This window comes from Acomys russatus, chromosome 23, assembly GCF_903995435.1.
Source record: "Acomys russatus chromosome 23, mAcoRus1.1, whole genome shotgun sequence".
In the NCBI taxonomy this organism is placed as follows: Eukaryota; Metazoa; Chordata; class Mammalia; order Rodentia; family Muridae; genus Acomys; species Acomys russatus.
The window spans coordinates 37,987,664-38,001,124 of record NC_067159.1 but is presented as its reverse complement, the minus strand read 5'-3'; the positions used below and the strand labels follow the sequence as shown (position 1 = coordinate 38,001,124).

At 42.4% G+C, this 13,461-nt stretch overlaps 1 protein-coding gene across 3 annotated transcripts in view; it reads right to left on the bottom strand.

Moving 5' to 3' along the window:
* Ppp3ca (protein phosphatase 3 catalytic subunit alpha) overlaps positions 1 to 13,461 on the bottom strand; it is a 280,533-nt gene that overhangs the window by 131,028 nt on the left and 136,044 nt on the right. For all 3 annotated transcript variants that reach the window (XM_051166061.1, XM_051166062.1, XM_051166063.1), the window contains exon 2: positions 8,168 to 8,368. In XM_051166061.1, coding sequence (XP_051022018.1) covers positions 8,168 to 8,368 — 201 coding nt within the window. The remainder of the gene's footprint in view (positions 1 to 8,167; positions 8,369 to 13,461) is intronic.

Here is a 13,461-nt window from a genome sequence, read left to right as displayed (position 1 = left end):
GCTACTGACCACCAATTGGGCCACTAGCTGTGACTTTATCAGGCCATTCCACTGTCTACCACGTTGGCTATTTCAGGATGGGGGCATACTTGGTCAAACTATCAACGTTAGCCCTTGGCAGCACTTATATGCCTATGAAGCGAGTCCCGTGGTCAGTGTAGGATACCATAATGGATCCAGACCAATTATGGCTTGTTTTATTTAACTTTGCTTTAAATTAAAGAATCAGATTGTTACATTATAGAGGACCAAAGCAAATGTGCCTTTCACTTTGGGATAGTAGAAAGGAAGGAGAAAAAAAGCTCCCTTTGTTTGAAAAGGGAAATGAATGACTTTGCAAGTCATTTCTATCAGCTCTCCTTCGTAAGCAAAAGGAGACAGAGGCTTCTGATGGTGAGGCCCAGCTAGACCTTCTGTGTGCAAGCCACCAGATGGCATCTCCGCTCAGACGGCATACTCACAGGCCAGCTTTAGTGACTCCACCAAAGTGGGATTAGGGCCATGAATTTAAAATAGATTTGTTTCATTTTTATTATTTATTTGTGATATCATTTGAGAGTTGTTTCTCTCCTTTCGCCATGTGGACCCCAGAGATTGAACTCCGGTGGTCATTCTGAAAGAGCCCTTACCTGCTGAGCCATCTCACAGGCCCCAAATGGAGTTTTAAATATTCTGATGCCTAACACTGAACATAAAACCCAAATAGAAGTAAAAGTAGCACTTTCTTTAAGAAAACACTACATAAAATACAAGAAAACTTTGTCATCCTGAGAAGAAAGGTAACATAAATATTTGTCCATGTATATCTTCTTAGATATATATTTACAGAGAGAGAGAGACAGACAGACAGAGACCAGATAGACAGAGACCAGATAGACAGAGACAGACAGACAGACAGACAGACAGACACATTGCTACGTGGATCCTTAAGAGATTAACATATAGAATATACAGGGTTTCTTTAATGTTCTTTCACCTTCCTTGACAGACTGGCTCAAACTACTCTCCGCCTTTGTGTTCATCACAAGGCAACGGTCACTCAATGATGCTGTTAACAGAATACAGGACCTGAACCCCTGAGACGCAGTGAGAGCCAGGACACACCTGCATGCAAGCTTTTTCTCAGATAACCTATTTGTCATGCGCATGAGTCAAGCAGAAATATATATTAACATTCTTAAGTAACATACCTGATAAACTAAGTTTAATGTATTAATGCAGTTGCTCCAATTTTTACTAGTTTTTTTCCTATTGAGCCACTAATTAACCTACAAATTCCTTGTTTTAGAAATGACTACTGGGTTGAGGGACATGACTCAGTTGTAAGGGTACTTGCTGTACATCTAGAAGGCCCCAGTTTGGTTCCCAGCACCCATATTAGTTGGCCCTGTAACTCCAGTTCCAAGGGACCTGACAACCTTTCTAGCCACTGCAGGTACCTGCAGAGTGATGCCACTCATTCACATAGATACACACACACACACACACACACACACACACACACACACACACACACACACACACACTTACACACACACACACACACACACACTTAAAAATCTAACAAAATCTTTTTAAAAATCAGAAATATTTCTGAGAACTTTATGTATTTAATTTATATAGTATTTTGCACTTCCATATTAGTGCAGTAAGAGCAAGATTAATAAATTTGGGGGAGGGGAGTCAGAGGTGGGGAAAAGAATAAAACCATACCTGCTGCTTAAATTACTGGTGTTTAACTGCTGTTTAAATATTGAAATGACTGACATACACAGAAATTATACACAGAAATAAATACCCTGAGGTTCCCGTATGTTTCCATTATGCTATTATTATAATTTACTATGTGCAAATCAGCTGAGTATTTACATTAAAGCCATTCTGAAATAGAGGAGTACCCACAATGCAGTGTAACTGTGAAGCCTGAGTCATAGACAGGAGCTGGGGCAGAGCAAGGTCTTCAGCTCGGAGACCCTAGCCCATGCACTTAACCCAGGCCCCAAACCTAGCTCCTTGTCAAGAGCATCAATGTGACCCAGAAATGCCTTAGATACTCAAAGCCTCTGTTTCATACTCGAGACCTCTCAAACTTTCTGTTTTTATGAGGGCCAGGGGGTGATTCTCACTCTGTGTTCCCGTTGGGAAATGCTAACCATGGTTCTTTCAGTACCTTTTTTCATTTGTTCAACAAAAGCTCAACTGTACAAGAGCAAGCAGTGAAGTGTGTATGTGTGTGTGTGTGTGTGTATGAGAGAGAGAGAGAGAGAGAGAGAGAGAGAGAGAGAGAGAGAGAGAGAGAGAGAGAGAGAGAGAGAGATTATGTGTACCTCCACAGGCAGAGAGGGGGAGTAGAATGTGTGTGCCCCTACCGGCCGAGTCACAACTATACTGACTTGCCTGCACTGAGCCAGGTACCAAGAGTAGGTTTAGAGCTGCAGAAAGAGCCCTGAAACTCTGGCCTCTGAAACTGCAAGTGGGCAGAAAGCCCTAGAGGTAATAGTCTGTCCCCACATAAACTAAGTCCATGCTGCTTCACGGTGACAAACGATAGCAGGAGAAGAATAAACAGTGATCCTTTAGGGCCCACTAGGAATCCAATCCCCACTTAGCTCTCTCCAGAGCCCCAGGCAAGGGGAATTCTAATTGACGTCAGCTGCTTCAAAGGAAGGGCTATGGTGACCTTAAACTTGGCCCCAGGTCCACTCTCACATCCAGGAACAAAGCCAGAGGGTTCTCCTGGCAACTGCCCTGACGTGCTAAATGGCAGGCCTAGCCACTGAGGGAATCCTGACCTGCACCAGGGACAAATCCCCCACCGCAGGAAGCAGGCAAACCAGAGAGATTAGCAGTTTGCCCGCTTGGATGATGCCGGCCTGTCCCCCCAGCCTGAAACCAGGCTGTGTACAGCACAGCCCAGAGGCCCAAGCTCCTGCTATGCCTCTGCTTTCAGACAGGCAGAGAGTACTCTGCTGAGTTAAAGGGAAATGCAGAACTTAAGGCCTTCCAGAAGACATGCAGTACACCGGGTCTCTGCACGAACAATCTTTCCTCCGCCAAGATGCCGTTTAGAGATACTTGTTTTAAACACGCAAATTAAACATTAAGTATGAAAGTCAGTATAAACAGCCACTCTTTAAAAAGGCTCCATGATAAAAATCAGAGCCACGCTTCCTTCTTTGCCAAAATCAGGGCTCCCTTGGAGGAGCACAAAGGGTTTGTGAGCATGCTTTCCCCAGAGCTCTTCCCTACCCCTCCTCCTTAAGCCATCTGGGATGCTAGCCTAGCTATGAACTTCAAGTCCCTCCCTACTCCAAAACACCTCTTGCTGGCCTCCTTCCTGCTGCTGATTCATTCCACTCCTCCATCCCTTGACCACTCACCTCCTATGTCAGGTTTCCATTAACATACCTTGCTCCCATACCAAAAAAAAAAAAAAAAAAGTCCATCTATTTCTATTGTTATTTGTTACCCAGAAGTCTATTCGACAGTGTTTTCATTTAGCAAAACAATATAAGGACCAATTCAAACATCAGATAACCTGCCACATGTTCTAAGTTCCTCCTACATTCCTTTATTTGGTGACCACAACAGTATCAGAGATCTCTGCCAAAAACAAACTACAGGGACCGCCTGTGGTGTGTTTCTTAGGTAAGCCTTGAGGAAAAGAGCCAGGGCCACTCACAGTCCTAGACTTCCCAAAGAGCTCCGCTCCAGATCTAGGACAGTTTTAGCTCCACTTTTGTTTTTGTTTTTGTTTTTAAGCACAAATAATCAGTGGACACCGTGAGGCAAACCACTGCTAGTTAGAAGATAAAGAGTTTGGGATTTGAGAAAGCTATACTTACAAATGTGAGACCATGGCCTTGAGTTTCAGCAACGCTCTGGTAAACATTGTTTCCTGCTATAGTCTGTGTCCTTCGAGGGCAGCAACCAGGCCTTGTTCACAAGTTCATATCCCACATCCTTCACACCAGAGGTATATGCCCACTAAATATCTATTACATTGACTAGTCAAACTAATATCTGGCTACATTAAAAAAGAAAAAAAAAAAAAACTATCACATACACATTTGCAAAGCACGATGACAAAACAAAACCAAACTTTCAGAAGAAAGTCAAACTGGAAATTCTTCCTCAAATGCCTCTGACCATAAAATATACACTTCAAACTATATCTGCAGAATTGGAAGTTCCATTCTAATCAGATAATTTAACTTCGGGCAAAGGGCAAACTCCGTTCATGCTCCCTACCCATGTGTCTAGCTTGGGAAATGAGTGGGGAAGCATATTTAATTTCTTAAGTCTCCATTCCAACAGGCTCCACTCCACTACCTTCAGGAAGGAGGAGCAGGAAACTTCCTGCCACTTCTGACTTCTTCAAACTAACATGTACAGCATTTTAAAAGAAGAAATACCAAATAAGCACAGACCTGGTGGCAGTTTATGAGCATGAGAAAGGGAAGACTTGGCGTATTTCAACATTAAAAGAAAAGAGAAAACCAACAACAACAACAAAACTACAAAGGGATGAATATCCGGATTGCTAACGACCAGGACAGTAATTCTGGGGTTCAACTCAACTAAGCAAATCATGGCAGATGTCAGGAGCACTCTGCCCTACACAGAAAATTATTTTGTTAATAAAAAGTACAAAAGAGCTACAAGGACGCTAAGGACCAGCAATTATTTGCAAATACAATAATTGCAATTTGCTTTGTTTTGAGTCCTTGCTGATCTTCTGTACTCAATGTGGAATTACACACATGCACACACATGTACTCATAAACATATGAAAAACAAACACACACTAAAATCATACACTTTTAAGTGTGGCAATCAGAATTATATAAAGGACGCTTTATCATGAAAATTTTCAAGTATAAAACAAATGTACCTCTGCTGATTCAATTATCCAAACAAATAAATCTAAGTTAAAATATAAATTTCATCTATCAGGCTCAGCTGTCCAAACAAGGTAGAAATCTCAGAATACGGCAACCAGACATCAAAAACACATTACCAAGGTCTTAAGTCAAGGCTCAGGACCCCTTTTCCCGGAAGGCTTGATGGGAGAGGCTTCCTGGACTAGTATGTGAAGAGATTTTATGGGTTCAATATCTCTAATCCAAAAATCTGGATGCTGCCACATTCTGCTTTCTTAAAAATCTGAATGGTTGCCTGCTTCTCAGAAGGCTTTGGATAGGAGGGGAATCTTAGGTTACGAATTATGGTTATTTCACTTTTATTCTAAACATAACGAAAAGCTTCTCCGTTTTCTTGATCATTCTGCTTTCCTTTTATTTTCCAATTTATCTAGGTTTCAGCTTGTGTTCAGAAAATCATGGGTTGGCGTTTGTCCCTTACTGTAGCTGCTGTGGTCTGAACACTTAGGCTTCCCCCAGATTGCTGTGCTGACATCTAACACTCAATATGAGAGACTCTGGAAGGTTGCATGAATAGACTGTACAGTTCTTGTAAATGCAGGCCATGTCTGTAGACTAAGGGCCCCTTCCCTCAAGCCTCCCCCATGTTAGAACACAGGAGAAGCCATTGTCTGTGAACCAGAGAGCAGGACCTAACCAGGAGCCATTAAATCTGCCAACACCACAATCGTGAACTTCTCGGGCACTGGTATTGTGAGAAATAGATTTCTGTTGCTTGTAAGTGACTTGGATTTGGGCATTTTTGTATAGAAACCTAGACAGATAAAAAGTTTTCTCCCCTTAACTTAAATGTTAAGTAACATTTTGCCTGCTCTCTTTGCTGCTATTATTTGTATCATTATATTCACAGCAAAATGGAGTAGTGACCCCAGCAAACTCCTGTACCTTTCCTTGATTGAAAATAATATCCAAACATCTTCAAATCTGTATTCTGAACATTGTGTAAATGTCATCTGGGATCTCTCTGGAGGAGCCAGTGGTGTAGTTCATGGAATCTAGGAGTGGCCAGCCCCTAGGCTACACACACACTGTTAAGCCTTGGGGTTAAAACTTCATGAGCCTGGTTCTTCCACAAGATTCCTGGGTTTTCTTCCAAGACCAGCTAAGCAAAGAGAAGCAAGGACTGGGCCATTCCAGAAAACACATTACCTTAAGCGTTTATTTTATATGTTTATTTTTAGCTATAATTATCACCTCCAACACCTCGTGGACTCATTATTGAATTTACCATGAAATCTTCATTGGAAGCAGCACATTATTATGTGAAAGGTAGAAAAAAATAAACCTAATAAAATGTCATGTATTGTTATATGTAAAAAATAATTCAATCATAAAGATATTATCTAATGCTTACACATTATCACTAATGTACATAAAGCAATTATAATAAAGTCTTAAGATAATTTTGCTGCTGTAGATTCTTAACTAGTATTAAAATACTAATTTTATTTCACTTTATTTTTCTGGTTTCAGTCCTGAAGGAAGTGAAGTACCATCACATCCTGCTATAATGAGCAGGAGATAATCCAGGACTCCATCTGGTAACATGGAAACTAGGGCTGCCTCTGATGTGCACAGGGTAGGTGTATGGTGTCACTGAGTGACAGCGGCCCAATACAGAGGCAATCTCAATAGAACAAATGCCTTCTGCTATCTACCTCTAACCTCTGCCAGCACGGAAATGCTGTGGATAATGTCAGTTTCTTTGGACTAGGAATCCTTAGGGACTTTTCAATTAAGGAAAGTCAGTTCTGATACTCAAGGAATCTCATCACTATACTAATAGTCAGATTCAAAGATATACTATTGGGACTCTAGATGACAGAAGCATGGGAGAATGGCAAAGTAGAAGGATCCAGAGGGTCCTAGAAACCTACAAGAAGAGCATTATGATAGGCAGATTTGGGCCCAGGGGTCCCGCTCAAACTATTGGCACCAGCCAAGGACAATACAGGCCGTAAACTTCAAACCCCTACCCAGATCTAGCCAATGGAGAGGACATTCTCCACAGTTGAGTGGAGAGTGGGGTATGACTTTCTCACGTACTCTGGTGCCTCACATTTGACCATGTCCCCTGGAGGGGGAAGACCTGGTGGCACTCAGAGGAAGGACAGCAGGTAGCCAAGAAGAGACTTGATACCCTATGAGCATATACAGGGGGAGGAAGTCCCCCTCAGGCATAGTCATAGGGGAGGGGACTAAGGGGAAATGGGGAGGGAGGGAAGAATGGGAGGATACAAGGGATGGGATAACCATTGAGATGTAATATGAATAAATTAATAAAAAAAGAAAAAAACAAAGATATACTTGAAGAACAATAGCATAAGCATATGAATAAGCAGAAGATGAAAAATACAAGTGTATATAAAAAACTTTCAATGTCTCCTTTCTTTTACATATCCTCCATTGAAATATTATCCATTGCCAAGGTCAAAATATTTTTTAAATAAACATTTTTAATTCCACTGAAAGTAAAAACCTATACTCTCAGCAAATTCCATAGACAATTAAATTCTCTGGTTATTAGAGGGTCTGTTTCATAATGAGATTTAATATTTATGATATAAGAATGGCATACTTACAACACCCTATTTACATTTCTAAGAAAAGTGACAGAACAAAAGCATTAAGGAAGCAAACTCCAGGCACAAAACGTCATGGGACGGAGGCCAAGCTGGCCGCTTCCTCGGGCCAGAGCTTCCTACAGGTTAATATGGAGCAGAACAGAGGACGTAATCAAAACATGGATTGCTGGGCCTGACCCCAGGGACCCTGACTCAGGAGCTGCAGGGTAGAGCCCGAGAATCTACATTTTAAGAAGTTCCCAGGGGCTGAGGAGAAGACCCAGCCTGGAGATCATCTTCACAGCATCGTTCATTCTGTTTCTCTTGGCCCTGTCCTCCACCTCTGTTGAAGGCTGAGGACACAGCATCTAACCTTGCCTTGCGGTAGGGTTCCTGCCCACAAAACAATGTCAATCAATGACAGTAGAGTATCTGCACCAACACTGTCGTACATCACTTTTGAGACCAATTGTCAATTCTGTAGACAATTAGTGAAAATAAAAATATTTTTATGCATGAACAATATGCTTCATACCTTAATACACAGATTCAATGGTAAAAGCAGCCTGTGTGTCAGGTGTCTGAGGCCCATTGCTGAGGAGGACATTTACTCTTCTATACAGTAGTTGGTGGAGAGTGGCCTCCGTGCTTGGGCCTTACCTGTGACTGGGGCATCGATATCCAGCAGGTTTTTCTCCTGTCGAAGAATCGAAGCACCCTCTGTTATTATTCTCAGCGCGACACTTTCTTCCAGCCTGCCCTCCTTCATGAGATGTGCTTTTAAGATATCCACACGAGGTTTCCCATCGTTATCAAACACTTCCTTGGCTGTCAGCCGGTGACTTGGCGGAAATGGAACGGCTGGAAGAAGAGAATTGAAAAGGTTCCATTAACCAAAGCACATCAATGACAGGCTGATGACCACCGAATACCTACTCTATCAGTAAGCAGCTGTTTTTAAGGCATTCTCAACTTAAAACACAATCAGTGTCCATCAAGACTTAAAGACTGACTTCTTCCTTGGATTCGAGAAATAATTAGAGACCACAGCAAAGGGAGCTTATGACTCTTCTTGGTCAGGACTACTGCTTGCATCTGAAGACCCTCACTGAGTTCATATGATGATTTAAGGAGAAATCTTCCTGTTAGACAATCACTGATTCCACAAATAAAAACAGATCCTGAACATCCACTCCAGCAAAGATGGTGCTAAGACCAATGCAAAGGATAAAGCATCTTTATAGAAGCACCTGCTCAAACTGAAGTCCCATCCCTGAGACAACTTCCTACTATTAATTACTCACTATTCCAGACACAAACACAAGTTTTAAGGCAGCAGCAGCAGAAGAAGAAAGAAAAAAAAAAAAGCACTGAAACTTGAATAGGAAGAGAAAATCTGCCTTTGAAATTGTGTCAAAAGCTCATCCCATAAAGCATTTGCTACACAAGTTTGAAGACCTGAGTTCAATCCCCTAGACTGATTTTTTTAAAGGCCAGGCACAGTGGTGTTACGTGCTTGAAATCCCAGCAACTGGGAGACAGAGACAGGAAGGTCCCTAGGATCTGTGATGATTGTGCAGCCATCCTAGGCTAACCCATGAGACTCAGGGCTCTCAAAATGCAAGGTTGAGACCACGAAGGACCATTGTGAAGAGTGAGGAAGGAACTGGGGGGGTAGCTCAGTGGGTGAAGTACATGCAATATTAACATGCAGACCCACTCTAGGGTTCCCAAGCACAAAAAGCCAGGCATGGTCAGTCATCTGTCATTCTAGGGGGAGGTGGCAGAGAGAAAGGTCCTTGGAGGCCAAATGCCAACCAATCTAGCCAAGGGGACAAACTCCATATTCCGTCAGTGACAATATCAAAACAATAAGATAGAGGGGGATAAAGAACATTTGACACTGTCCTCTAGCTCCCACATGCGGGGAGTACACATGTGTACCCACATGCATACCGCATACATAATACAAATACACATACACACATAAACACATTGTAAAATATGAGGAAGTAATATAAAGTCAGAGAAAAAAACACAACCAGGAAAATGTCACAAAGACAAATACGGTTGCTTAGGTAAAAGAAACAAGAGGCACACTCCTATTTCCATCTACCCCTTGCATCTGTACAATGAGAATTTCTCTTATAGTAATACTCATCCTACCATCTGTAGAATACATGCCATAGGCTCACTCTGCTAGCATGTGTTCACCAAGCTCCTATAGGTGCCAGGACATGCAAAGATTCCTGTCATGGATGGTGCCATGAATTCTGGTACATAGGCATGAGCTGTTTTTAAAAGTCATTGTCTCTCTACGTAAGAGTTCATTCACTGGACAACTCATATCCATTGCTGTCATCTGTAGCATTTGCCTGTGCCATACCCACAATGCCATGTTCCTAAGAGAATCTTCATTAAGACTCTTCTCTCAGCAAAAAGACTCAAACAAAAAATATCTTCTCGTCTACTGTATAATGTACTTCCTCAAAGAAGCAAGACTTAGTAGAAACATGCCAAGAAATGTGTGCAATCTAACAACTGAGATTGGTTGCCGGGATGAAGTTGTAAATAGTTAAAACAAAACAAAAACCAGCAAATAAGCTTTTATATAGAGAGACAGCCACGGCTTTCCTAACAATTCAACCACCGGCATCTGAGGAGATGATGAGGCACCAACAGACTCCATGGGTGACCAGGAGGACTTGGGGGTCAGCCTGAGGAGCCTGAGTATTAACCTTGCCAATGAACTCTCACCTCTATGACCTTGGGAAAGTTAAATAACCTCCTCTGGCTTCGGCTACCTTGCCTGTCTGGTGGGACTATGTCTATCTGCAGAGTGTGATAATAACTAAAGCGGACAGTGGGGACGGCAACTAACAGAACAGCACTGTTATTTTGTACTAGGCATTGCGTAGGTAAAAAAATCAGATGATGGGGAAAGGCTAAGCCTGGTACCACGTGTGTACATGTGTTTACGTAAAAATTCCTGAGTCCCTGGAACATTAGTGTGTGGGAGCCCTGAGGTTCAACAGTATTAAGCATGTTGCCTAAGGTAATCACCTACCAATTTATATGTAAACGCACTGACTTTTAAACCTAGGCAGTCTGAGGCCAGGATATTCATGCTAACAATTAAACTATGCTGCTCCCCCAAATCTACTCAAGACAATGCATACTAAGTAGAAAACGATCAGTAAATCATGTTTCAGAATTGAAATTTCTAATACAGAGAGACGTTTCTCGTAGATAAACTGTTTTCCTACAACAAAAGCCTTTTTTATTATGCTTCAAATGGGTATGTTGGGCTATAAAAGACAAAGCAGAATGCCAAGGCATAACCGGTCTCCACAGGAGAGAGAAAAGGAGGATATTAGGTCATGGAGCTTAGGAGTTCCCGGCCCCCACCGATACTTCTTGCCTAGATGTTTATTGGGAAAATATGGAGGGGCAGGGAGATAGTTCCAGCAGACCCAGGATGAAGCTGAGCTTGATACAGACACCAACACAGGCACGCACCCCTGCATGGGAGGATCCATCAGGTTTACTAGGGAGCCTGCTAGCCTTGCAGGGAGCCTCAATCAGTTAGCGAGTCCCAGGTACCCGTTAGAGAGTTCCTATCTGAAATAACAAGGTGAGCAATAACTGAAGAATGATACTAGAGGCTGAACTCTGACCTCCACAAGCACCTGAGTATGTGTGCACACCCAGTAATAAAGAAACCAGGTACTCCCAGCACTCACAAAGGCAGAGGCAGAGGCAGGCAGATCTCTGTGAGTTCGAGGCCAGCCTGTTCTACAACGTGAGTCCAGAACAGCCAAGGCTACACAGAGAAACCTTGTTCAATAAACCAAGAAAAGAAACCAGACATGTCAATGATCACTTCTTTTGGTTATGGGGCAAAGAGAGACAGCATCTCATTACGTAGCCACACCTGCCTCAAACTTAGAAACTTACAGAGATCTGTCTGCCTCTGTCTCCTGAATACTAAAGGCATATGCCGTGACACTCATCAGCAATCTCCATTTTAAACCTGAGACTTTATATATGTTTTGAGACTCACAGACACCTTACTGGCCATTTCTCAAAGTTACTGAGTCATATGTCAAAGTGGATCTGGTAGACAGAAGGGTGGAAAACTTCAAAAGGGCCCCAGGGCAAGGGCAAGAACTGTTTTTGTTTTGTTCTGTTTTGTTTAATAAAAATCATTCCCCGAGGTCCAAGTTAGGCAATTGTGAAGGTTTAAGTGGCTCTGTGAAGATGTCAGACAAGATGGATAGGCACACAGGAGGGACAGAGGGCACTGGTCAGGCGGGTGAAAGTGATGACCTCATTAAACTAGTGTAGGGCAAAAGACTCAGCCGGAATGTCACAAATCATCTAAGGTGAAATAGAGAGGAAAAAAACTCAGGACGGAATCCTCTTCAGAATTTGACTTTCTCTCAGGTCTCAGCTCTCTCCATGGCCAAGATGAAATGAACAATAGATGTTCCTTTTTATCGTGTATGTGTGCGTGCGTGCACATGCACATTTGCACACACGTTCGTGGAGGTCAGAGGACAGATTGTGGAGTGGATTCTCTCTTTCCCCTTATACATGAGTTCCAGGAATTGAACTCAAGACTGCCCTGGGCTTGGCTGAAGTAAACCTTTCTGGGGTTTGGGTATTGTCTCCAAATAAACAGTATCAACACGAGGAAGAAGGAAAGGAAAGGAAAGGAGCCAATAGTAGGACTGCTTCCCATTGGCTGGGAGGAGTGCTGATGTGAAGGGGCCTCTCAGCAGCCAGACAGATGGTAAGGCTTGCAGGAGCCAAGTTGGGCTGCCATGATGCCAGTGGCAAGACGCAGAAAGGCTGCAGGCCAGGGAGACGTTTACCAGAACAAAAATAAGAGTGGACTAATATTTGTGTATTTGTGCCCCCTTTGGATTCACAGAAAAATACCAGCCTTTCAAAGGTCACGTTTATTTGCTTTCTCTCTTCACCTAGAGCACTACATGCAGACCTGTGCCAAATGTTGAGCAAAAACTACTTGGATCAAAGAATACCATAGGCTTGGAAGATATTTTTTCCCATTAACTCATTGTAAAAGTAACTGTGCTTAATATAAAACTCGGTGTTCTCTCTCCTTCCTTTCCTATCTGTACTGCAGCAGCTGTTTTCACTGACATGGTCTAGACCTGGAGAAATGAAATTTCTAAACACTACTAAAAGTAATCAATAGCTGCTGAGATTTGAGCTGGGTCTTTCCGAGGCAGTTTTCTTATAATTACCTTAAACACAGAATAAAATCTTGTAAGGCTTCTTCAAAACATCCTACAGAGAAATGGGAACACTCAGCTTCCTGTAACTTCACCATTCCCACAAAATGTCACTTTCTTATCTCAAACAATAACAGAACAAATACTAGGTAATGTGGGAGGGGGTGATGCAATTCTTTCATTACTAGGATGGCGGGGTCTGGTAGGCTCATCTCCATTAGTCAAAGATATGATACTTTCTTTTTAACTTGTTGATTCTCCAGGGCTCGGCTGTATCCTATGGAGAAATGATTTCAGTACTGACACCTCTCGAAGTTACTGTCAGTTTTACATTCACCAGCAGAAAACTCCAAACCATAAGATTCAGTAGCAAGAGTGCTCAGAGCCCTGGGCCCATCTGATTACAAGGACCACAGCTCAAAAAGACCTACCTGTCTCATCCTGAGTTTTGAATTACATGGGTTTTCAGCAAACCACTACTGTGAGTTAGCAGTCATTTGCAAGATCTTGCTTCTTGCACCTGATCCTGGTACCTAGAATTACTGTATCTCGTATCTGAGGCATTTCACCCACTACTGAAGGGATTCCCACTATGCTACAGAAAATAGCTAAGAATTGCTGTCATGGTAACAACTTCACTGGAAGGAGGGATGGATTTCTGCTGCCTGGCTCCTTTCAGAAAAATTTCATAAA